The 27,958-nt window shown below is 33.4% G+C and overlaps 1 protein-coding gene and 1 long non-coding RNA gene across 17 annotated transcripts in view; one reads left to right on the top strand and one right to left on the bottom strand.

Moving 5' to 3' along the window:
- LOC112654162 (uncharacterized) overlaps positions 1-27,958 on the top strand; it is a 60,648-nt gene that overhangs the window by 26,089 nt on the left and 6,601 nt on the right. The window lies entirely within an intron of this gene.
- TMEM161B (transmembrane protein 161B) overlaps positions 1,572-27,958 on the bottom strand; it is a 71,064-nt gene continuing 44,677 nt past the window's right edge. For 14 of the 15 annotated variants that reach the window (XM_025438638.3, XM_025438630.3, XM_025438634.3 and 11 more), the window contains 7 exons: positions 14,375-14,526; positions 13,816-13,876; positions 13,172-13,312; positions 10,404-10,517; positions 8,114-8,288; positions 6,754-6,850; positions 1,572-5,565 (listed from right to left, as the gene is read on the bottom strand). In XM_025438638.3, coding sequence (XP_025294423.1) covers positions 5,288-5,565; positions 6,754-6,850; positions 8,114-8,288; positions 10,404-10,517; positions 13,172-13,312; positions 13,816-13,876; positions 14,375-14,526 — 1,018 coding nt within the window. In that variant the 3' untranslated portion in view covers positions 1,572-5,287. The remainder of the gene's footprint in view (positions 5,566-6,753; positions 6,851-8,113; positions 8,289-10,403; positions 10,518-13,171; positions 13,313-13,815; positions 13,877-14,374; positions 14,527-27,958) is intronic. The other variant, XM_025438644.3, reaches the window with a different exon arrangement.

The raw sequence follows: 27,958 nt of genomic DNA, 5'->3' as shown, positions 1-27,958 counted from the left end.
CAGTACATCAAAAAAAAAAACAAAAAACAAAAAAACCGGTACAGCGACCATTTACTATAATGATAGAAATTTAAATATGTGGAAAAAAGTTACAGTTCATGCTCTGAGGAAACGTTAAAAATATATACATAAAGGGGAGCCCCGGTGGCGCAGCAGTTTAGCGCCGCCTGCAGCCCGGGGTGTGATCCTGGAGACCCGGGATCGAGTCCCACATCAGGCTTGTTGCGTGGAGCCTGCTTCTCCCACTGCCTGTGTCTTTGCCTCTCTCTCTGTGTCTCTATGAATAAATAAATAAAAAATCTTAAAAAAATATACACATAAACACAGAGTAATTCCTGTAACTTATCATTGCTCCTTAAAGTAATTCTACTAACGAAACTAGTTTCGTTTGTTTAGTCTTTTAGAATTTTCTATTCATAAATATAAATTGTTTCACTAGAATTACAGAAAGAAAAATGCATTCTAAATAAAATAGATGTTAAAGCTAATTTTTGTAAAGAACTATTTTAAAAAATACATCTCTTTCATTTTTAATACTTCAGCAGTGGGTACACTTGATTTACTCAAATTGTGTTATAACATTTAAAATTTTGCTAAGATGCTATTAATCAAATTTGTCCTCAGCCATGTTACCCTTTGTTAATTACCTCTGTGTAACAGATTATCTGACAGATAAAAGAACTGGTGGGCAAAATTTGTCTGCCAAGTGGACATACCATATTGCTCCAGGGTCCTGTAACTCATTTAAAATCCTTTGAGTCTTTAAAAGTTCTACTAAAATAAAATGTAAACATGTCTGAATTAAGTTAAAAAGCACTTGACAGAAAAACTATAACAAGCAGACTCAGATTATATTTCTTACATGCTTTACTGTTCATTGGCAAACAAGCAGCATATAATGCCTATAATCCTTTCTGTACAATACACCGAATCGGAAATATAATACTGTTTATCTTTTCAAGTATTTCGTTAGTGAGCACACAAATAGCAAAGTCCAAGCAATCGAGGTGTTTTGTCAACAAATAAACTACAGGGATCATAAGAAAAAAAAAAAAAACAAAAAACCCACTATGAAGGGTCTTACTTCCTACAAGTCAGTCATTACTCCAATTACTTTCTCAGTGAGGCTTTCTCTCAATGCTCTGCTTAAAATTTTACTTTATCCCTATCCTCCATCTTCATATTCTTTCTCCCTTCCCTGATTCCTCCCCAATCTCCACTTATTAGATCACTAACATCTCCTACATTCGACTCATATTCATTTAGTTGCATTCCTGAACCAGACTCTAAGCTCCTTGAGGGGAAGAATTTTGAGGTTTTGTTCACTGTTGTATGTAGGGTAGTTTCTGGAATATTATAGATACCAAATAAATATTTACTGAATGAATAATTAAAAGAGTACAAAGCAAAATGTTTCTGAAAAAAACACTTGGTGAAGTTATTTCCAAGGAAAAGTGAATGTCCTCTAACCTGATCTGTGACTGCTCCTGAAGCCAAAAATTGCTATTCATTTTTCTCATGCTAACACACACAAAAAATTGATACCAGCTGTAAAAATATATAGCCATACATTTAATGTAAATTTTTTTATTTTATGATAAAACTGAGGTCAAAAGTGATGATACTTCAATTCTATTTAATTAGTAGAGGTTGAACACTTAGTAAGTGCAAAAAATAGCTAACTGAAGGCAGCAATGGGATATTTCTTGATTATTAAACTAACATTCTTTCCATAAAATTATATTGTTTCTTCATTTAAGACGATGAATAGGTCTTCTGCCAAGTGAGAGAAAGGAGGGGAGTAACCATATACAGGGAATTATAAGGGGAAAAGAAACATTTCAACAATGAAATAGAAAATACACACTCTGAATCACTAAAGAGAGGCCCACCCAACATAATAGTTTGTAGCTAAAAAGAAAGGAGTTCAATTTTAACATAAAATAAGCATATGGACAAGCTATATCTGGTTTTTCTTTTTTCTTAGGAAGAAAAAAAAAAAGACTAAGTAAAATTTTTACCACTTTAAAGAAGAGAAAGGTTAACATTAGTTTTGTGATCATCCTTAGTGTCCATGTCAGAGTTATCATGGCACATAACCAGCTCAGTTATGAAGCCAGGGTACAGACATAATGAGACAAGTAGGAGTTAAAAGACAATATTGTAGAAATATCTGAGATACTGGGCTCATGGTCTCAGATCATAATTGTGTTTAAATCTGATTCTTTAGGCCACCTAAAGGTCTGTGAAGATGTGGGATGATCTACATTCAAAAATCACTTAGTTTTATTTTGCTGAATAGAGCCATATACCATGATAGACCATTTTCAATTATGAGATGGCTCAGAAAGTGTGTTTCAATTCAGAGAATGTTGAGACCCTATGCTTTTCAGTACTGAGAATTTAATCTTTCATTTGAAAGAATAAAATCTATCCAGTGAAGTTCCAATTATAGATTTCATAATGAATTCTACTTATTGCTTCCTGGACCTATCAATTCCATTAATGGATGAATATCTGTTCTGAATCATAACTCAAGAAGAAATGTCACTATTTTACCAATGATATTTATATCAGAAACAATAAGACAATGAGCCCATTCTGCTTGGATGCGTTGGTCATTTAAGCATAGCAATTGGAATTCTGGGGAAAATGCCAAAGATAATCAAAATGCATACGGATATTAAGATAAAATTATATGCTTTTCATTTCAGACACATCAATGGGGGTAGGAGGGAGAATACAGCTTGGATTTTTATCATGTAATGGGCAGGGAATTGGGGGGGACAGGAATCAACATATTGTCAAAAGCAATTCCACAAATCATATGAAACAAGATTATAAGGATTCCTAGTTAATTTAACAAAAATATAAAATAACTGATCTATGAAGCACTTATTTATATTGACTAGAGCCCAACATAAATAATAAAAGAATTCTACTGGCCTAAGAATATTAAAATATTATTTGGAATCATTTTGCTATATATATATAAAATATATATATATATAAAATTATGTTGTACATCTAAAGCAAATACAATGTTATATGTCAATTATATCTCAATTAAAAAATATTATTTGATTTACAGAAAGTATAAACCCTTTACACTCAGAAACAAAATTTGTATACATAGACAAGATGCTTAAATAAACCAGTTAGTAGTTACAACCATCATATTCTTCAAATTTGTTTGGAAAGGCTAAAAAAAACCTAAACCAAACCCATTACTTAAATTAATGTGCAGTTTGAACAAGTTCACAGTACACTTAGGGAGAATTCAAGTCTAAAAAGAGTGAATCAATAGTATTTTAGAAATGCAGGTTATTTCATCCAATAATAAATTCTATGCCTCCCCCTGCCCCACCCTATATAATACCATGGTACAATCTTTGAAACTCAAAATAATAACTTAAATTATAGTTTTAAAAACATAGCTCTTCAATAAAAATGGTTTTATAAGTATCAGGTGAAGTTCTTTTCAAATCCAACATGTGAGAACTTTCACATACAAAATAAATATCATGCTTTGCTATAATCTTATTAAAAGACACTTATTTTAGTGGATGCTGTTATCTCAAGATGTATTTGGAATGTTCCTTTTGGAAATACACATGAACTACCATTAGGCTATATTAACAATTCATATCAACCAGAGTTTTATCCAAATTAAGCACTTATTACTCACTCATATTTAGAAATGTCAGCTAATTCCACAATACTTAATCTATACCAAAAGACAGGAACTTGCTGTACTGCGATTATTCAAATGAATGTGAACCACAAACCTTGAAATTCCAAAAGAGATTCAAAATTTCTTTCAATAGTGACAATAGCACTGAAACCATAGCACTAACATATAGCCTCTCAAGAACATTCAATGGAAGAATGTTTATCTATAAATTCTGCTATTTGTTGAAAAAGGAAACAGACTTTATTTATCCCTTATATTCATTCCCTTTATAACTGAAGCTCTTAATTTGGGGTTTTAGATAAACAAAGCATCAAAAACATTTTTAGATCTTTTTTCACTTCCTATGAATTTTTCATTCAAGTTACCTTCAATTTCATTCTGTAAAAAAAATTATTAACATTTCTTATTCTAAACACCATAAACCTAAACGAATTCCTATTTACCATGGGTTTAAATGATTCCTGTAGATTTGGTTAGCGGGAAAAGTTCTGTTTTTTGAAAATGACAGAAAAACAATTTTAATTTGGGAGAAATCATCCCAAGTACTTATAAAATCCTAAGCAGTCTCACACATAGGTAACACAAATAAATTGCTTGATCTGATGAACTTTCAAAACATATTTTAATCTCATTCCAAAAAGAAAGAAAATTTCTAGATACAAACACATCTCATTCAACCACATTTAATATACATTCAACAACTTAAAATATAAGGATCCAATATTTTCACCTTTTATAATCTCAATATATTATATATTTAATATATAATATATACAATACATACAGGTAGTCAGCAGGATTAAAGTAAATTTTTAAAAGTCTGATCAATGTTGATAAATATCTTTAGACTAATAAAAGAACTATATTTAGGATCACAGAATAAAATATGGGAGTTCCAAGCCTATTAGCAAGATTGCAAATGTTCATATAGCCAATCATATTAAAAGATCCCTCAAATTGGATAGAATACATTTTAAAACAATATTCTTGCTACTCTCAAGCAGCAGTACTTGTAGATATTAAGCATGTACATCTCCATAAAATTTAAAATTACTATGCAGCTTTCTTTACTGTAATATACAGTAGCTATTTCGTCCTTTCTGTTGGATTTTGCTATTGTTGTTTGAAGAGTGACTAACATACTACCAACAGAAGTGATTTTAGCTCCTTTCCCTCCCCCAAAGCATGGCTCAGTTTGAAGATTGTTCTATAGGCAGCCAATATGAATATTAACAGTACCTTTATACCATTAAGAGCAATCAATCAATAAGTGGAGTCAAATGAGAAGTTTCAAAGACTGCTGGAGGTTTCTGTAAACCAAGGTAATCAAAAGTATTACCCCTGTAGATAGCCCTCTCACATTAGTTAATACAAGGAGTTAAAATTCCAATGCCACAGTATAGCAGTTAATAATCTACTCTGTAATTTTAAATATTATACCATTGATTCACCCTGAGAATACAGAGGAAGCATTTAAAACAAAATATTCTGATATGTTTTTTTTTCCTTTGTATTTGCTTTCTTCTGGTTTCCGACAGCACAAATATTTCAATTTCGAGTGTGACTTGGATATCCGTTTTTGTTAATTAAGATTCATGCCACAGTCAGATACTGGTGATAGAAAAGCCCAAAAAGGCTTGTAGAAAAGAGACAAGCAGCAATCCACCAGGTCAGAAAAGACAGAAGTCCTCGAAAAAGCAGAGGAGTGAAAATATTTTTTAAGCTGCTCAGTGCCACTGTTATTTGTGTAACAGTTACCTTCATCTTCCCATCAGCAGATGGTAATTCAGAGGAAACAGAATTGGAGGGTAGAGTATTATCCACTGGCAAGGTAGAGCTAGATTCTGGATAAATCCCCCAGGAATGATTACCTAGAAAATTCAAGACACAAGTAAAACTTGAAGAGTAACAATTCCAAGGCTTCTAATTGAAACGAAAATCTTTAACATATACTTGAAATTAAAAACAAGAAATTTAGTAGCATAACAAACTATTTCCTATTGAAAATGAAGTAACATAGAGTTTCTACATACCCGGTTTAAAAAAAAAAAAAAAGTCATTTAATTTGATTAGACTACAAGCTGGTCTTATATCAGTAAAAGTAGAGATAAAAGTCTAATTTACTTTTAATTAGCTGCACTAAAACCTGGTAAAATAATAATAACAATTTTCTCCCTTGTAGAATACATTAATCAACTACCTCTACTGGAATGACAGGGAAAGACTCAGTAACTTCTTAGAAATCTTTTCTACCTTTAGAATATCAGAATAAATTTCTTTCTCAGAAACTATCTATGATTTCAATGTGAGAGACTATTAATAGCTTCCAAAAGTTTTTCATCATATATTTTCCTATGTTGGATAGGATATGAGTCACATAATTTATAACTGAGCTACCTCTTTATGTTCCATAGATTCCTAAAGGCCATTTACATCTATCATCATCTATGGTATCTACAAAGCCCACCCAAATAATACATTTAGTTCCTTTGGGCTTCTTAAACCCCCACACTGGCTGACTGCCTGATCTCAGCAAAGGGAAATGATCAATACAGTAATAGACAGTTCTCGAATAACACAACACAGGAACTTGATAGTTTAGTGAACAGATTTATATGAGAACTTTGTTCTTCTGCTGAAAAATCTTTATCCTGTCAATATCTAAAGTAGAACTCACCAAAGGACCCTGCAATTCATATAAGTATACAATTACCTTATAATAACTGAAATGTCAGGCATTAGCAAAATCTTTTATAATCCTTTTTACAATACAAAATAAATAAGACTAAGAGTGCTCACTCAAGTTACTCAGTAAATTTGGGGATTAATCTTTAGCAGACAGCTCCTATATATAAAGCATAATATTATTAGAACTATATGGACCTGAGTTTTCAAAATCAATATTATGAATCAACTTTTAAAAGTTTACCATATTTCTTCTTAAAACTTTTAAAGAAAACAATTTTAAGAAGCATACTGCTTTGTAGGTAACAAAAAGCATTATTCATTATAGGTAGAAAGTAAAACAACGTATTTCCCAGTTACCAGGGCAGGCCTACCTAGTGTTTTCAAAAGCAGAGTTGTGTGAAGCAGCATTACCAGAGGTGCCACATACTGCAGGGCAATGACACAAAGGTAATAAAAGACTCGAGCCACCTGCAACCAAAAGCATTTTTAAGTGACATGTTATGAGTGAATTAAACTTTCATATAATTGTCAAAATGAATTGCTTAAGAGATAGGTAATCCCATCATGTGAAGGAAGCTAAATGCTATTAAGTTTGCACTTCATTATAAATGACTCCAAACTGACTTCAGGAAGGCTTAGTTTGAAGACAAGTTTTTAAATGTGAAAATATTAAAATAAATTCTTTGAAAATAGTTAAGTGGTTAATATAAATTGGAGAAAATAACCACTTAAATTCAATTAGTATATTCACTTACATTTCAAATATAAAACAAAATGCTTGTATCTCTAGACAGACACCACAAACATCAAACTAAATAAAAATGAGTCATAAACCCCTAGTAAATAAAAACATTAAATCTCTATTCTATATGAACATATTCAACTAAAATCTGAGGTAAAATTATACAGAATGAAAATACGTAAGATAAAACAAAGTGTCTAAATCTTTTTTTTTAAAGTGTCTGAATCTTAATGAACACCCCTGACTATGAAAGACAGTGAAGAATAAAGTACCCAAAACCAAATTTTGAAAAAAGACATGATCAGATTATACAGATCCAGTTAACTATAATGGTGGATGGATTCCTAGCCCTTTCCTTCTCTGAAATTCCCATTAAGTTATTTACATTTTATGTTCAAATACTTCGAATAATGTCACATGGAATCAAGTTAGTCACTAAAACTAATATTTCCTACCTCGTAAGTCTTAAAGGCTAGACAATATATTGTAATGTCTTCCAAATCAATGTGGGGGAGGGGGGGTGTCTCATTTAGCAACAGTAGATATACCACAGCACTGCAACCCAAACTATATGATACTTTAAGTACTAAGGCAGGAAGAGGACCTGAGACTGTTTGTTCACTTAGCACCAAAATCAGATCAAGATCTCTTCAGTATCTTTCAATTTAGGATTATGCCATTTATTTAACATCAAGAGTACTATGGGATAAAATTACTATTAAGGGAAGTTAAGGAATGCCCGGGTGACTCAGTGGTTGAGAGTCTGCCTTCAGCTCAGGATGTGATCCTGGAGTACTGGGATTGGGTCCTGCATCGGGCTCCCTGCATGGAGCCTGCTTCTCCCTCTGCCTGGGTCTCTGCTTCTCTCTCTGTGTCTCTCATGAATAAATAAATAAATGCTTTTAAAAAAACAGTAAGGGAAGTTAAATGCTTTGTTTTCTTACAATACAGTGTTTGCTATTTTTCAGTGACTACAGTATGAAGCTTACCATTTTCTGTAGCTCAACTGTACTTATTCGCCCTGCTTCTTTCTTCATTTGATCCACACATTTCTGGGCTAAGTTTAAGTAAGCTTGTAGGTGACTGCGCATCATGGCCAACCGCAAAGCACACAGCAGGATTATTAACCAGAGTCGCAGAGTATCGAATGTCGCTTCTGTCATTCTACAGATCAAAAAGTTGATATGGTGCTCTCAAAGACCAAAATACATTAACATCTAGTTATATGTGTCAGTGTTCACCATATAAAATATATGATACCTATATTTAGTTACAATTGGAGATATAAAACAAAAGTATCCCACACTATACTACACTTTCTATATAATACTTTTGACTTGTATAATAGAACTAGAAAGATAATGTACCTACCACGAAAGAATACTAGTAACAGATATCTAGAAGAAACGTGTAGAGGATACATGGGGTCCTTTTCTCTATCTACCCTCCTTCATGAAAAAAAAAAAAAAAACTGGTTGTAAAATGAAGAGAAGCTGAAAGCTCTTACACTGGAAAGCAGGAGAAAGAAGGAAACTATAGGAGACTGTCTTTGGAACTATCAAGTGAACCACATGCATAGAATTTTGTCTGATTACAAAGATATTTGAATAAATCTCTCACTCTGCTGAGTTCCTGACTGGGATCCTAGGAAAACCAGTAATTCTGATATATTAATGAAGAAATTGGTCTCAGATTTCTCTCCAACGAGTCACTTAACCTATGAGCTCAAGCTGCCTCAGTTATGAGCAATTCCTCAAGACTAAAATGAGGATTCCAGGTAGAAGATGTACCCTTATGACTTTTTTCCCAGTTGACTGGAGAGGGATCCTTAAAGGAATTTAGGAAGCAGAGGTAATTTCTGATGTCCTTTCGTGGCTTAATGTTTTTAAAAGACCATGGTTTCTCCTTTGATAAAAGCTAACACCACGAGTAATTTGAAAGCAACAGTTAGACCATGCTCCGTACCTATTCTAATCTCTAGCATACATCAGGCGCTTAATAGGACAGTTGAAATGTGTGAAATTACTTTTAAAAACACTGGGAATCTGTCAAGTTAAAATTATCATTAAGACTTACTTGTGTGGGGGAAAAACATTACAGCTTCAATGAATACTTCCCTAGTTCAATAAGATTAACTTAAAAAAAAAAAAAAAAAGTCATGGTCATCACTGATTATATACTCCAAGACAAATCTGTACCAGGATCTAAAAGAAATACATAATATAAAATGTATACTGTGGAGTCAATGACTAGTCAAGGTTTTCTACTTTAATTTTGACAAGGCAAAGCAGTGAAAGAAACATTGATTAAGCATTTACTTCCAGCTGGTTGCATTACATGCATTCTTTCATTTAATTCCAATGATAACTTTGTGAGGTAGATACTATTATCTTCATTTTCCAGATGGGGAAACAGAGGCTCAGTGAAGTTAAATCATCTCCCTCACATGACAGTTTCAGTGAGATCAGAAGTAGGGTTTGAACCAGCTTTGTCTGAATCTTTCTATTACTTTCTATTACTTATGGAACATAGTTTCATAAGGTTAATGAGTTAATATATCAAGTATAGTTATTAGCACCTTTTAATAAATTGTTTCTGTGTTTCCTTACTATCTTCTTCTGTTAAAAAGGAAAATATGACCTAATATTAGATAATAATGGTAAGGCATTATTTTTAATTTGATAGGGATGATGATAATACTATGCCAGAAAATGTCCTTATTTCTTAGAGGTGAATACTCATGTACTTAGGGATGAATATGTTAGATCCCTAATTCACTTGAAAAACTACTACATCAAACAAAACAAAAGTGAAGTAAATATGGAAAATACTAGCAACTCTTATGCTAGTAAGACTGAATATGAGTATCCATTTATACTACTCATTTTATCTTCCGTAATTTTCACAATTAAGGAAAAAAAAAAGAACGGCAAAAAGTATATTAAAAATAGGCCCCCAAACACAATAATGTCAGATAGCAACTGGACATTAAGAGAGAAGACAGAAAATCTTACAAGTGTACAAGATAACATCAGTGTGGATTAATGATCATTCACATTCATTAAGGAAGATCATGAAAAGGTCAAATGATGATTTGTAGCTTCAGTTTTAGAACACATCTTTTAGCATTTCTATTAATGCTTAAAAACACAGTATCAAAAAAAAAAACCAGTATCCTAATATTATCGTTAAAAAACTTAAATATAGTATATACCATTTTGGAAAGCAGTTTTGATTCTCTAAGGAAACAAAAATCAGCCCTCAAATACCCATACTTACAAAGGGACACTTTCTTTACCCAATGGTGGGTTCATAATGTAGTCTTTGGTGATTGGTTTTACCCACAGCAGAACCATAAATAAAGGAGCCAAGAAGTTGATATGAAGCAATGTTCTGAAAGTATGTAAGAAATAAATATAAAAACCAAGGAACAAAATACATTAATACATTAAACTTGGAATTTACAAAATGAAGACAGAAACTTATTTTCAGTATTCTGTATTAAGGTACTACTGTCATCATTATTTTCTATTTATCATTATTACTCAACACTGATTTGAGCCCCTGCAAAACTACCTCATTATCTGAATTTTTCAAATGAGAACATTTAGATTCAGGAAAGTTAAATGACTTGCTCATGGCAATATTACAGGTTAAAGGCAGATATAGCACTAAAGTCTAACAGTGTTCAGTTCTATTCTAGTGTTAACAATCCCCTACTACATCCCTGATTTGATAACACAGGTACCTAAATGACTAACTTAACACAGTCAATGAATCCAATGGATTGTCAGTACACAGGCATCATCTTTTGATACTTTTTCAGTGCAAGCTAAAACAAAGTGCCTCCTCATTAAATATAAGTAAGAGTCAGTGATTATTAGCAAGGTCCACTAGAAGGCATATGGCACATGGAACCTACTACAACAGCTTATAACTAAGGAAACTTTCAATATGCAATGATCATGTATACTGTTTTAATAACACTGTTAAAATTATAAATGATTCATATATTTTTATTTCTTCATGAAGTATTATGAAGTTCATTTCCCTATCCTATACATACCAAGAAAATGTACATACTCCAGAAAGGCAATATACTGAATACACCAAAAGGTTTTAGGTTTGAGTTATAATTTCACTGTTAGTTATTGTCCCAAGTTTGTACCCTACAAAGATAGATAACTGGTAAAGACTGTTCTTATTTTAGAAAAGAGAATCCTTCTATTTTACCATGTTCTGTTTTCATGATCAATCACAGTGAAGGGCTAAACTGGAGGATTTTAAATACACACGCATACACGCGTACACACACATTTCAAAATCTTCACTACAGTGCAAATGACTGTGATCCATGTGAGGCAAACAGGGCTGCGTCAGAAAACCATGAACACCTGACAGGGAACGGTGGAACTTTGGTTCTAAGCTCTGGCATTAAACAGGACTAATGCCTGGGCACGGGGCTGAGGGAAACATTGTCCTTTGTGCCAATCATGCTAGTCTCACAACAGAACAAGCTTGCCCACACTCCTATATCACGGCAGAGTGCTACAACACAGTCAGGAGTTGCAACAAACTGAAAATAAAGCTCCAAACCCCAAAAGGAAAAAATCTTAAAAAGAAGCTATGTTTTACTGTAAAGAAAACTAAGATGTGCCCCCTCCCAATCCCAAACCACTACTAAATGCTTTAAATGTTTTTATAAAGTGATTCTTTCATCCCCCAGCCTGGGTAAACCACCGGGTGCGGGGGAAGAAAGCAGCAGTATTAGGTATGCAGTGTTGCTAGGGAACACTCTAGTATCAAGGAGCAGCCCACAGCGGTTTCAGTAGCTGGTGAAGGGCTCCCCTCCACCCACCCTTTCAGCTTATTTAAATCCTAACACTGGGGTTAGTGGACTGAAGTGTGTGTGCAGAGAGGAGGGGTAGAAACAGGTTTTGTTTTAAAAGAAGCCATTAGAGAGATGGATGGATGTTGGGAGAAAGACAGGATGCAGCCAAGAGCATGCTGAGTAAAAGGAGGGGGGAAAAAAAGAGGGATGAAGAAGTGGGTACTGGGAGGTGAGAAGAAGTAGGCACACATGCAAACACGTGTGCATGCACACACAAACACAACATGTAGAAAAATGGAGGGAAGGAAAAACAGAAAAAGATTCAAAATTAAAGGAAAATGACATAGGTAAGAGATAAGTAAGAATATAAAGACCAGAGAATCAGCATCATTAAATACAGGGCTTTAAGGGCAGAAATGTTAAAAATGATCACTCAAAGAAACTCAAAGATAATATATACATAAATCAAAATGGAATATTCTCAACTTGAGCTTCTACTGCAAACATAAAGACAAGATGGAAATTTGGGTCTGGATATGAATTGAAAGATATAAACCTGTCGTTCTGCTAAGGTGTCTAACATCAACAAAAAATATCTATAGCAACCACAAAGAATGTAGTAAATGAGCTTTGAACTATATGCAGGGATTCAAATAGGAGTTCTCCATTTGATAATTAAAATAGAATTTGGCAGTTAAAAGTAATCTATGATATTCAATACTGTACAGTAGCAGCAATTCCCAAATAATGTATGAATTTAACAAAATCTCATAAACAGATCAATTTAGAAAAACATACATTTCTTATGCATAGAGTGAACTTTCAAACCATTTTTAAATAAAAAAATAAGATTTACATACAATTTAAATATTTTTTAAAAAACTGTTGATTTAAGAGAATTTCCATAGATCCTTTGTTCAGTTGTAGAGATTACAGTATCATAAACCCTGACTTCTGAGTTAAAAAGAACATAAATACTGGTATTTCCATTTCTTAACAAGTAAAAAAAGAAATTTAGTAATTGATGTATGTTTTTAATCACAGGACTTAAAATTTAGAAGTGAATAAAAGACACCTGCTTATAGAAGAGGAAGTAGTGTGACATCAAATGGTTATTAATTTTCAATACAATAATTATTTCATTACAATAATATACCTTCATTAAGATGGAAAACATATATTTATCTGCATGTGCTTATGTACATTTTCCGCTTACTGTGTAATTTTTTCTGTTGCCAAATTCAGGGCATCCAGATGCATTTGAGCCAGTCGTAATCCAGGAAATGTCAAAAAAGCCCCAATGAGTGAACAGAAAATAGCCAGGAAAAATTTGAAAGTAAGTTTTGAAACAGGACCCCTATAAATAAAAATTAAAAAAAAAAAAAAAAAAGACAGTAAGTTCTGTAAGTCAACTTTCTGGGAATTTCCTTTCCTCTAATCAATTACTTTATAAACCACAATAATAACAATAACAAAAACTAAGTGAGCTTTTACAAAAAGACTGCTTTTACTCAATTATTGATAAAGGATATTGGTGAAGTGTAAACTAAATCAGGCATCTCTAGCCATACGGGTAACAACCCAACCTGCATATTAAACACAGAATTTGATATATGACTCAGGTATTAATTTATTTAATCTCTGGAATTAAATCAAATAAAAGCAAATCCAAATAGGAATTCTATGAAACATACTGTCTTTATACGTATGTAAAAATTACAAGTGAGGATACTTCTAAAAGTCCTACTTTAAAAAGGAATTCTTTTCAAGGATTAAAAACACAAAGCCACTTATAATAAATGCTGTTTTACGAAAAACGAAAAAATTTAAACTTAAGTGATAATATTTTTAAAAACTTACTGAGATTCTAAACCTTGCTTTTCAAGAAACTGCATCGCACTATCTGAAAAATTTGTAAAACCTGCAGGGAAAAAAAAATTCTTAATACAGAATCTTTCTTTGGAAATAAAATGTTAGGAAACAGAACATCTTAAATCTTGAAGTGACTAGCTTAGCTCTTTCATGTGCTAATTAGTATGCCATAATGCAATAAAATTTGGTTATTAGCAGGAACAGTCTTTGAAAACATCCCTTTGATATTTGTACATTCCATAAGTGTGCATAAAATTTGCATCAAAATTTGCATCTTTATCTATGTGAGTAAACTTCAGCATTGCAGAAACTTATTTAACTGTAAGGAAAAAATGAGGGGGCAGCATTTTTGGAAAAAAGTAACAAAAAATTTAGCTGAAACAAAAAAGGGAAGATCTTAAGAATAATAAAAGTTCATTATTTACATTACAGAATATACATCTCAAACCTAATTTTAAAAACATATCAGATATAAAACTTAATGAAGTAAAAAATATTAACACTTGAGAAAGCAAAACTGATGTTTAAACTTCTATGAAATGATTACCTGTTTCAAGTCCAAATTCCAGATAGTTTTCTGTCACAATCAAGACTGCCATTGCTTTCACAAAGAAAAAAAATCCAAAGGTAACACAGACTGATCTTTCACCACCATCTTCTACTTTAAAATAGTGTGTAGTTAATGAAAATAGAACTTTGCTGCAGAAGAAAAAGTTCAGGAAAAACCACACGTAACTTCATGAGAGTTAAATACAACCATCTTTACGGGAATTGAACTTCAATAAAATCTGACTACCACATTTATTTTGATTCTACAGCATGCTTATCTACATGGTGCCCTTTGGATAGAAGTGAAAAACTACTGAAAATCTGATTAGTCTTCCAGGAAATAAGACATAAAAACAAAGCAAATTTTAGCGAAGTTTATAACATTTTTAAATTATTGCAAAGTGCACATATACACGTGAAACTGTAACTAGGAAAAGAATGTATTTGTTTTATCGGACTCCAATTTTACTAGGAGGTTATTTTAGTAATTTTATGAAATAGATTCTCAGTGACATGAAAAACCAAGGTAGAGTTATTTTAGGAAACTACCTTTCCTTGGGCATGTTTTTCAAGTAACTTATATTTAGAATTAAACACACCCACACACACAACAGAAATCATCTGTACATCATCCAATAATTCAAAATTTGAGAATTACTTATAGCCACTGGCAAGCTGTGGTACCTGGTATCATCATTTCAAGGATCACCATTAAACAAAAAACTACAAAAATAAGTTCCAGTTGAGTACTCAAAACAGCCAAAGGTTCAACATGCTCACCTATTAAAAAAATTAAAATGCTTTTATCTTACATAAACATTTTAGATTATTTTATCTGAACTCCTCCACTCCTCCAACTAATTGATCAAATCAAGATCAAACCTGTGGATGATGCAAGGCTAGAACCCACATTTCCATTACATGAAATTGTTCTTGAAAGCATAAACCTGCCAAACAAAATAATAAGGTGCTTGGCCAGAAACAAACAAGAGAAAATCTAGAAAAGTTAACTTCTATATCAACTGTATGTCAAGCATGGAAAATAGTAACAGCTGTCACTTAGTACTTGCAAGTGCCAAGCATTACCAATTAACCAATTTCATACTCACACAGCCAACTATTATCATTACTTCACAGATTTTAAAACTGTGGCACAGAAAATTCAAGTAACTTGCCCAAGATCACACAGTTTAATTAGAGGAAGTAGGGTTTAAATCTAGGTGGTCTGGATCCAGAGTGTTCACTTAACAACTTATTATACTGCCTCTGCTACTGTATACAGTACCTAAGTTATGTGGTAGTTCAGCAGTAACACATGAAACCTTCTAAAAATAGAGCTGCCATGACAGAGTGAATAGTTCAAACACTCTCATGATCAGAAGAATCCTTCTTCACGGAAAGCTGGGAAAGGATACCAACTCTCATCCTTACTTCTTAAAAAGAAGCTGTCTTTTTTTTTGCCCTATTTAAAAATGGTTAATAAACTTACTACCCCTTCTCTTTTTTTTTTTTTTTTTTTCCGGATACTATCTAGGATACTGAATATCCTAAAGTAAGCCAACTTAAAGGTAATAAGGATAGTTGACTTTTTGGCATTTTTCAAGCGAAACTTGAAATAAATCTCTCCTAGAATGTGAAGTCCATTAAATCAAAGATTGTCTCTTGTTCAATGCTGTAGCTGGAGTGCCAAGAAAAATGCCTGGCACACAGGAGGTACTCAATCAATGAAGGAATTTTGCCATAGAAATAATGTTTTTATGGCAGTTTAGGTAAGCTAAAATAGTATTAATTTCTATGCTTTAAGGGTAAATCGATCTTTTGAAGAATGGTATCAAATTCGACACTATTCCTCGGGATAATATACTCAAAGAAAAAAAAACACTCAATGTAGAAAATGTTTTAGTCTAAAGATCTGGTTTTATTATTGGTAATAACAAAAATATAAATTATTTACCACCCATGGTCATAAATTTAAAAGACTGCCTGGGTTTTTATAAAGGTAGTGGCTTCCTTTTCTTAAGGCCTTTGTGGTGGATAGTTCCCCCCTTTAAAATGTAAATAAATAAATGAAGGAAGGAAGGAAGTATAGGAATAGCTCATCTTACCCACCTATTCTAGAGTAACCAGGCCCCCAGAACAATGTGTGATGGAAAGTATTTTATTAACACCCTATACTATATTCAGCTCATTTTTCAGTATCATCCTTTTCCTGCCATTTACTATTCTCATCTGTTATTTCCACTCCAGCTATTCTCTTTTCACATAAATCTCTCTTCTTTATCTTAAATACCATAATGCAAGATAAATACTTTTTGTTTCCCTAATTATTAGTAATGGTGTTATTTTCTTTTGAAAACCATGGTCCTGTAAGCCAAATTGTAGACAAAATGAACTCTCCTAGGCTAATATTGCCAGGGAAGAGGCCATTTATAGCATTACTTCTCTAAAAAAAAATATTTCTAAGCATATTAGAATACAATCTACACATTAGTTTGTGGAGATACTACCTACAAATCGCTATACTAGAAACTGATTTCAACTTTTTAATATAATTCTTCATAGGTTATAATATTTATGCTACATTCTATAAATAAAACACCTGATTTGCTTCAAAGCTACATCCAGATAATGAAAACCCAGATAATAACCCCTGAACTTTTTTATTAAAAAGACTTCTGCATGTTATCATATTTACTATAGTGAATACCTGCTTTAGGATATATATATATATATATAAACAAACACCAGAATACACATACAGAACTTCAGCAAACACCTTCTGAAGCCATTTGCGAGGTAGTCTAAGCATCTTCTTTATATCCTCCATAACTCAGGTTAAATATATGCTGGTTAAGTATTTGAATAAATTACTTTTTTTTTATATACAGATTTTATGTATTTATTTGAGAGAAAGTGAGAGAGCACAAACAGGAGGAGCTGCAGACAGAAGGAGAGGGAGAAGCAGGCTCCCTGCTCAGCAGGAAGCCTTGACTTAGGGCTCAATCCCAGGACCCTGAGATCATGACCTGAGCCAAAGGCAGACACTTAACCAATGGAGGTACTCTGGTGCCCCTGACCAAATTACTTCTTTAATGTTAAAAAAAAAAAATACTAATAAGCATATGCCATTAGTTTACAATTATGAACCTCCAGCAAATATTCAGCACCCTATCACAAAGTTACCTTGCTCAATTTATCTCTGCAGTACTCTGGTTACAGAACAAGAAAGAAATCTGAAACTCTACTCAAGTAAAAAACAACCTACACAATAATAGATGTCAGTTTCCATGATATTGAGCACTAAGGGGTGAGGGGTAACTAAATTATTTTTCTAAATCTTCAAGTCTTATACATCTGTAAAACCAACAACCTCTGCAATTTACAGTAAGAATTCCAGGAGTGATACTTACATTGCAGTTACTTTCCAATGTAATATTTTGTGATATTCCATCTGTTACTCATTCACAATTCTCCCTAAAATCAGCTAACATTATATCAGCTAACAAGTTTTCCCTAAACATATTTGTCAATCTTTTTCCTACTTTGGCTAATGGCTACTAACTTATTTACATGCAGTAGGAGTAGATCACTTCATTGCAAAAGTTGGCATGATTTTGTAATATTCAGCTTAAGGAGGACTGTCAAATTGATAGGATGTCAATTTCAATTAAAATGACTAATGAGGGTTTAACAAAGCACAGTTAGGTTCCACATCATTTTAAAATGTAATATGAATTGTTTTTAACTTTTCTACAACTAAATCATTACATATATCTTACCACTACTTTTTTCTTCACTTCCGTAATAATATATTCATTTCAGAGTTTTTGCATTTATACTAGTATCAAAGACAAACACTGGTAATCTATAGTTGCTTAAAGTATAGAGACTTTTGCGGGGGGGGGGGGGGGGGGGGAGGGAGACTATATACCCAAGATAGGGCCTGACAGTAATCAAAAGTCTCCAGTGAGGGGAAATAAAGGCAAAAACTGCCCCGTCATCAGTGCAAGCCTATGCCATTAACTTGGGTGAAATATATATTGTTTGTAATGAAAGATGCTTCTGAGAGGAAGCACACCTGTGTGTGCATGCAGGAAAAAAGCATTACAAAGCATTAACCTAAACTACTTTGCATAATCTAAGCTTGTGGGACAGTTTGCTAATTAACAAAAGTAACGAACACATTGTGGTTTAAATTTACATTATAATTTAGTTTTTAGTAGTTCAAATTACTAAATACCACAGACTTCTCTGCTTAAAACATCCTTCAGAGAAAAAACAAAGATTGCTTACTTAATTTACATTACACATGTAAGATTCTACTATACAATTTTTTAAATAGTGCAGTTATAAAAGCATAACCTCATTATATCTATGATTAAGTGACATTAATCACTTTACTAAGAGCTGAAACCAGGTTAAGTGTAAGCATTATGAAAGCAAATAATAAAAAAAAAAAGACTTTTTCAATAAATAGGACTACTGAAGCTTTTCACCCTGCAAATCATTGTTTTTCTTATAATGTAGTAGAGAATCTATCTCTGAGCACATATTCTAAGAAAGCAAATTAGGAACAATTTTACAAGTCTTTTAAACTTCATCCTAACTTTTAGCATTCAAGGAATGAAACACAAAACACTGTTTAAGACTGATGATGAAATTCTAGAATACAGATGCTCCAATTTTTCTCTAGTCTAGGATATTCTGATTCCGTTCATTGAACTCTTCTCCAAAACTTAAAAAAAAAAAAAAAAGAAATGACTCTGGTGACTCATTTTAGGAGTATCAAACACTATAGGTCTATCTCTTGACATTATAACGAAGAGCTTACACACTGGGAAAGAATAAGGAAAACCAGAGTAAGATTAAAAACCAAAATACAACCCACCTCCCTCACCACCAAATCACAATTGAACTGCTTTTGAGATTTGCTATGATCTCTCTCATTGCCTAAGGGCCCTAAGCCCAGGCTGGAAAACCATGGCTTCATTTTTACTAAAAATGGATACAAGAAACTAGAGACAATTTCCAACTCCTTCACTTACAATAAAAAGCAAAACAACATCTTAGCCAAAAGTGGTATCAAATGACCAAAATGAAATTTCTCAAATATTACACCCACTGCAATACTTTGTTACCACAAAATAATTTCAAAATATGTCAACCTTCAATGGAAAAAAACAAAAAACAAAATTAGATGCAATCTAATCCAGGCAGGAAGCCTAATATTCCTCATATCACTACCTAAAGTGTTATATCTCTGCATCTACAATTCATATTGAATACCAGATGATTCTTACTATTCAGTCCCATATTAGAATAAAACCTTCCCATAACCCACAGTGTAAAAAACACATACGTTATTCAGAAATGTAATATTACGATATGACTAACAAACATTATGGTCAAGTTTTCATTCAACAATCCCCAAGCCTCCACTTAAATCAGAATGGTATATTTACCACCTCCTAAATGTAACAGCTATAGTGTCTTAGATCACAACCTATTATCTGAACTACCTTATTCCCTTCCTCCTACCTACTCAAGCTCCACATCCTTTATGAAGCTTACCACTAACTCTCCAGCCCGGACATCCTGTCTTCTGAACTCCTAGCAATCACAACTATAATTCACCTGCTATGTATGTCATATGCTTTTTTCTTTTTTTAAAAAAAGTAGGCTCCACATCCAGTGTGGAGCCCAACATAGGGCTTGAACTCACAGTCCTCAGGATCAAGACCTGAGCTGAGATCAGGAATTGGATGCTAATATGACTGAGTCAGCCAGGCTCCCCCCTCTATCATATGCTATCGTGAACTATAGTGTAACATAGATGGGAAGAAAGTATTCTCTAGATCTAGGCTGCCTGCCTGAATCTTGGTTCTACTCTTACAATGTGATCCTCCCTACATAAACTTAATTAACCTCTCTGTGTCTCCAATTTCTTCAGTTGTAAATGCAATTAATACATCTACAACCTCAGAGGGCTCCTTTGAATATTAAAGATTTCACCCTGAACTTTATGGTCAACTAATATTCGATAAAGGAGGAAAGACTATCCATTGGAAGAAAGACAGTCTCTTCAATAAATAGTGCTGGGAAAATTGGACATCCACATGCAGAAGAATGAAACTAGACCACTCTCTTTCACCATACACAAAGATAAACTCAAAATGGATGAAAGATCTTTTTTTTTTATTTTTTTTTTAAATTTACTTATGATAGTCACACAGGGAGAGAGAGAGAGAGAGAGAGAGAGGCAGAGACACAGGCAGAGGGAGAAGCAGGCTCCATGCACCGGGAGCCCGACGTGGGACTTGATCCCAGGTTTCCAGGATTGCGCCCTGGGCCAAAGGCAGGTGCCAAACCACTGCGCCACCCAGGGATCCCGGATGAAAGATCTTAATGTGAGACAAGATCCCATCAAAATCCTAAGAAGAACACAGGCAACACCCTTTTTGACTCGGCCACAGTAACTTCTTGCAAGATACATCCACGAAGGCAAAAGAAACAAAAGTAAAAATGAACTATTGGGACTTCATCAAGATAAGAAGCTTTTGCACAGCAAAGGATACAGTCAACAAAACTAAAAGACAACCTACAGAATGGGAGAAGATATTTGCAAATGACATATCAGATAAAGGGCTAGTTTCCAAGATCTATAAAGAACTTATTAAACTCAACACCAAAGAAACAAACAATCCAATCATGAAATGGGCAAAAGACATGAACAGAAATCTCACAGAGGAAGACATAGACATGGCCAACATGCATATGAGAAAATGCTCTGCATCACTTGCCATCAGGGAAATACAAATCAAAACCACAACGAGATACCACCTCACACCAGTGAGAATGGGGCAAATTAACAAGGCAGGAAACAACAAATGTTGGAGAGGATGCGGAGAAAAGGGAACCCTCTTACACTGTTGGTGAGAATGTGAACTGGTGCAGCCACTCTGGAAAACTGTGTGGAGGTTCCTCAAAGAATTAAAAATAGACCTCCCCTATGACCCAGCAATTGCACTGTTGGGGATTTACCCCAAAGATACAGATGCAATGAAACGCCTGGACACCTGCACCCCGATATTTATAGCAGCAATGTCCACAATAGCCAAGCTGTGGAAGGAGCCTCGGTGTCCAACGAAAGATGAATGGATAAAGAAGATGTGGTTTATGTATACAATGGAATATTACTCAGCCATTAGAAATGACAAATACCCACCATTTGCTTCAACGTGGATGGAACTGGAGGGTATTATGCTGAGTGAAGTAAGTCAGTCGGAGAAGGACAAACATTATATGTTCTCATTCATGTAGGGAATATAAATAATAGTGAAAGGGAATATAAGGGAAGGGAGAAGAAATGTGTGGGAAATATCAGAAAGGGAGACAGAACGTAAAGACTGCTAACTCTGGGAAACAAACTAGGGGGGTTGAAGGGGAGGAGGGCAGGGGGTGGGAGTGATTGGGTGACGGGCACTGGGGGTTATTCTGTATGTTGGTAAATTGAACACCAATAAAAAAAAAAGATTTCTTTGTAATTTTTAGCAAAAACCATGTTTTCTATGTAACAGAATAAAATCCTGAACTTTCAATACCAAAAAGATAGTATGGGAATGTATATAAGGTCAAACAGATTATATAATGATAAAAGAACTTAGTTAATTTTACTTCATATACAATTCCCAGTTATGTTTAAACTTTTTTAATCTTTTTCCATGAAAATCTAAGTTAGGAGGTACAGTAATCTACAAAACACAGCAGTGTTAGGTCAGGCTGGAAACAGGCATGAGTTGACTTCTACTTAAATAGAAATTGGATGCCCAACTCTCCACTCCCTGTGCAGCCAGGTAACAAACTTCACTGTGACTCCAGCAGAAGATGAAGATTTGGCCTCTGAAGGAACTCTGAATGTGAAGTAGAGAATTTAGATGAAGGTAACTGTACTGAAATCAGAATAAATGAAACCCTGGATAATCAGAAGTGTTCTCGCCTTCCAAACATGTGCAGCAGATTCACACACTCAGGCAAGGAGATTAGATTCTCTTCTAGAGAAACCAAAAAGCCCCAAATAAAAAACCAATAAATAACAACATTATGGTCTACCCGTAACAAAACTAGCTTCAACATTACCAAGTTTTAATTTCCAGGAAAGCTAAGCAAGCCCTACTTACATACAGTTTCCAATTCACTTGTAGTGTCTCTGACTCTTAAACATGGAGGAAAAGCCTGGAATCCACAGACATTAAAGCAAAGATCAGAAAACTTTGTTAACAGATAGTAAATATTCTAGGCTTTGTGGACCATCAACGTCTCTGTAGCATATTCTTCTTTTTAATTTCTTTAAATAACCCTTTAAAACGTTAAAAACCATTCTCTGCTCAAGAGCTAAGACAGGATTTAACTCCGATGCAGCAGGCCAGTTTATCAATCCCTGTATTAGAGTGTAGCATCTTATGCAAAAGAGAAAAAAAAAAGCATTGGAGAAAAAGTAACTTGGAAGAAAGAAAGATGATACAAGCAGAATAAAAAAATTTTTACATGTAGGTTTTTATACACAGATATCTACATATAAGATATATCTGTATTTCATAAGGCTAACCAAAAACCAATAGAACACACAAAACAAATTTTAAAAGATTTGAAAGATAAAGTTGAGGAAAGTTCTATCAAGCTGAAAGCGTGACAAAAAGAGAGACCAATCTAAGAGGTACAGTATCTGACTAACAAAAGTAATAGACAGAAAGAGAACAGGTGGTGGAGAGATTACAAAAGAGAATAAGTTATCAAAGACATCATAAAAGATATTTCCAAACGCAAAGTTTCCAAATTAAAATAGCCTACCAAAAGCCCAGCACAAAAGAATGAAAAAAAGATTTCCAACAGAGTCCGTGATCACAAATCTTCAGAACCAAAGATTGTAAAAACTTCCTAAGAAAAATAAAATCATATGCAAAAGATTCCATATCATGACACTGTACTTCTGAAAAGTCAAGTTTGAGATTGAGAACAATGAAGTACTGTCTTCAGAATTATGAAGAAAAATATCGACGACCTGAAATTCTATATTTAGGTTAATGAGTACAGAATTAAGACACTTTCAAGACTGCAGTCTAAAACTAGTTACCGTGCATGCTCACTTTGGCAGAAAGCTCCACCAAAATATCTGAGCAAACCAAGAAAGTGAAAAATACTGAGTTCTGGAAATGGGAGATTAAACTTGGGAGAAAGGCAAAGAGAATTCCAAGATGATAACAAAAATAAGTCCCAGGAAGATGGGTATCTTGTAGGCCTGAGGGCAATCCCTCCAGGTAAAAGCTAGAGAATGGAGGTTTCCGGGAAGGATATCCTCACATGGAAGGAAGAGGGTGGGTGAACATATACAAGTTATAAGCAACCTTGTGGAAAACAATATGGAAAAGCAAGTGGAATTAATACAAAAATAATAATAATAAATGCAAAGAAGTGAATTTTTAAAAATTAATGAAAAAATGACAAAAGAAGCTATAGCACCTTATAATGTACACATATGAATAATATTTACATAGGTATAATAATCACTGAATATTGACACTTTTCAGTAAAACTGTAAATTAATTAAATTAAGAACATAAAGGAGAAGCACAGAGGATGCCATAATTTAAGAACGGAAAAATCCTCACCTATCAGAATTGTCGAAGTAACAGTAGTGTATTATATTCAGAAATACAAAAAATATTTTTAAAGGAAGATTTTTTTTTAAGATTTTATTTATTCATGAGAGAGAGAGAGGGGGGGGGGGCAGGCAGAGACACAGGCAGAGAAGCAGGCTCCATGCAGGGAGCCCAACGTGGGACTTGATCCCGGGTCTCCAGGATCAGGCCTTGGGCCAAAGGCGGCGCTAAACCACTGAGCCACCCGGGCTGCCCCAGAAATACAAAAATTTTTTAAAGCCAAAATAACCAGCTAAAACAGGAGAAGTGGCAAGGAGGTTCAGGAAGCAGACTCCGTTTTTAATACGTTAAGTACTTTTGTCTATATAACCTATGTGTATATATTATTTGACAGAAGTTAACATTTTAAGAAATTCAATCTAGGTTTTAATAAAGTCTTGATCTACTACATACCCTCAACTCCAGAAAAAAGTACATTACGTCCTGGAGTTTAACAGAACCTAATCAACTATGAACCCACAGCCTAAAGCACGTATGTATATTTTACTAACCTTTCAATCTCATGCACTGAAATTATTTCCATATCTTATTAAAATATAGTGAAATGTTAACAGTAATTAATATTAATCAACTGTTAGAAATGTTTCGATGCTATGAAACACTAGCATCATAAAACTGTATGATTTCAATACACTCTAATCATCCACTGGCACAGACCTGCTGTATACACAACCCAGAAGAGAACAGAACAAATATTTAACCTATTTTATAAGAAGTAAACAGGCAGCTTTTCCAAGAGTTCTACTCTCCCTCCAAAAGAAAAAGACCTGAGTATTTTCCAGCAATACAGGACCTAAAAGTTTGTTCCTGGCCAGAAGAATTTTGTAAAGATTTGCTGAACCAACTCAAGTCTAACCTGGGGTTTCATTTTGTAGAATCTTCATGTTTCTTTTTTTTTTTTTTTCTTATAAAGACTTCATTTATTTATTCATGAGAGACACAAAAGGAGAGAGACAGAGACACAGGCAGAGGGAGAAGCAGGCTCCATGCAGGGAGCCCGATGCGGGACTCAATCCCGGGTCTCCAGGATCACGTTCCTGGCTGAAGGCGGTGCTAAACGCTAAGCCACCGGGGCTGCCCAAATCTTCATGTTTCAACTCAAAACTCAACTGCTTGTTTTACCAAACTTTTAGAGCAATGTGCATTTTATTCAACAAATATATAATGAGTCCAAAGTTATTAAGTAGTGTATAGTAGTAGACTAAAGAAAAACTTCCTATGAAGACAAAGACTTTTGTTAGCATTTGACATAACAGAATATAAAACCAGCTTATTTTTTTAAGCCAGGAGAAACCTACATTGTGATATCCCATTTAGAGTTCCTCACTGACAAATGTGGTAACTTTATTTTGAGATCATTTACAGAGACTGTCTATACTAGCTAACATAGTAACAAAGTTTTTTGTTGAGCTACTTATCAAATTTCTCTAATACCTACATAAATTATTTTGAAATAAGAAAAATCCTTTTATGCTCTAATCCCATGAATATGCTTATTAACCATAAGTCATTTATATAGAAAAATAATAGACTATACCTGAAATACTACAGGAATGGCTTTCAAAATGCAATTTCTTTTAGTTTCTTTAAATCTGTTCTTGCTTCATAAATTGTCCACAATTTACAAGTAAGATATACTTACTTTTGTCCTTTCATAAATAAATATAACCTGATAATGTATACCAAAAAAATTAGGCTTCTATTTACTGACAAGTATAGCAAAAAACACTAGGTAAAGACACAGCATTTCCTGATTTAGGATTTAATGGAAATAATAGTCAAGTACTTTATGAGTAAACTCTTCTGCTACCTTTATCTCGCTATTATTTTCACAGATCATTCTAGAAGTTAGGCTTTCATAAAGATTATTGTATTAGTAAATATTCTAAACTGCATATGCAAAACTACCAATGCAAGTAGTCATTTTTTTTTTCTTTTCCTTTTTATAATTCCTCAGTCCCAGATGAATGAGCCACATACTTTAAGGGCTTATTTTGCTTTAGATTACAAAATCTTAACCCCTGAAATGAAAAGAACATTAGGGATGGAATAAATTTTTTTCTGCCACATGGCTGACATTTTTAAAGTTCTAATTTAATATCAACATTTTTCACAACTAGAATTAGACAACTGTAACATGCAAATACCAAAATTTCAACCAAAACTTCAACAGGTAAGAAAAGTCAAAGACAAGTGGTAAGATTTAACAAGTAGGAAATTTTAAATATATTTATCTTTGAGCTGGCGAAAAGAGCTTTTAAATGATGAATAGGCTTAATTTTTAGATCTAAAATGGGAAATTTCTCTCACATCTAGGATAACAACTTAAAGAATATCTACTTACCAAGACACTGTTTCAATTTAGTTTCTACTTATATTGTTTTAAAGACTCAATTCCCATATTAAGAAAAGGTTTTCTATACCCTAACATCTTGAAATTACCTGAAGATATTTATAATGCTTTTTTTGAGAAGGAAAATAGAGATCACATTATAAGTATTTTGTTCACAACACACAAATCTAATGGATAAAACCTAAGAATAAACACAGATTTTCAGAGGTTTCTCAAAACTTTTTCATAAAATTCACGATTACCTTAAAAAAAAAAAAAGATTTATTTATTTATTTATTTATTTATTTATTTATTTATTTATTTGAGAGAGAGAGAGAGAGAAACCACAAGCAGCGGGAGCTGCAGGCAGAGGAAGAGGGAGCAGGCTCCCCACAGAGCATGAAGCCCAATGTGGGGCTCAATACCAGGACCCCCGAATCATGACCTGAGCCAAAGGAGACACTTAACTAACTGAGCCACCTGGGCGCCCCTGATTATCCTTTTTAAAATAGATTGTGTTTCCACTCAACTAAGTTATTTTCATGTAAACTCAAAGTTTTCTACTCTGTGAAAGATTATAGTCTTGTTTTCGTGACCACTAACAATAAAACATTTTTTCCTATTCAAATAGCTAACCCTATTACATCTATTTTTATATAAAAAGCAACCAAAATACTCAAAGCACACTGTACTTTGCATTCTCACTGCAAAGAAACCTATAAACTATACCAAGAATCTGCTACAGTACATATACTATAATGAAAAGTACATTAATCCTTATAACCTCTCAAGTAAAATCTTTCTAAAAAGAATTGATCCTGTCTTCCAACTTAAAAAATACAATTAACTTGGACAACTTAAACTTAAATTTTTTTTTTTATTTTTTAGAGAAGGTTCAATTACTTTAAAGAGAAAAGAAACTGAACTTAAATTTCTCTCAGATTTTTTTCTCTTTTTTTTTTCTCTCAGATTTAAGCAAAAACTATTATGTATGTTTAAAATTTGTCCCACAAAAGTTTACAGCCACCATTAACCTAACCAGATGGTGGAAGAGAACAACAGTCATAGATTTTTTAAAAGCACAAAACATAGGTTTTATTTAAAAATAAAAGCAAGCAAACAAAAAACTATTAACTAATCTTCTGTACTAAAATAAAGCAAAACAATGAAGATTATCCTTAAATTTTTAGATGTAGGAAGAAAATTATCACTTCCTAGCTAAAAGGGAAAAAAAGTCTTAATTATAAATTAATGAGCCAGAAATACTGGTTTTATCTCCCAAAGTAAATTCTCTTCATAACTCTAGGTTTCTGATCTGAAAGGCAAAAAATTTGGCAATATTGGTATCACAGAAGATCTCCAAAAGAAATAATCTTTGAAACATCATGCTATGTACAAATTTTTAACTGAGTACTTTGGCTTAGATTCAATTGCTTTTACTCTGTTCCTTTCTCACCAGGAGACTTGATAGCTTACGCAGTTCACCTCAGGGTTTTAGTGTTTCATTTTTCTTATTGATATGAAGCAGAACATT

The sequence above is a fragment of the Canis lupus genome, chromosome 3 (genome assembly GCF_003254725.2).
Source record: "Canis lupus dingo isolate Sandy chromosome 3, ASM325472v2, whole genome shotgun sequence".
Classification (NCBI taxonomy): Eukaryota; Metazoa; Chordata; class Mammalia; order Carnivora; family Canidae; genus Canis; species Canis lupus.
Note: the sequence above shows the minus strand (reverse complement) of the source record. Positions and strands in the feature narration are given on the sequence as shown.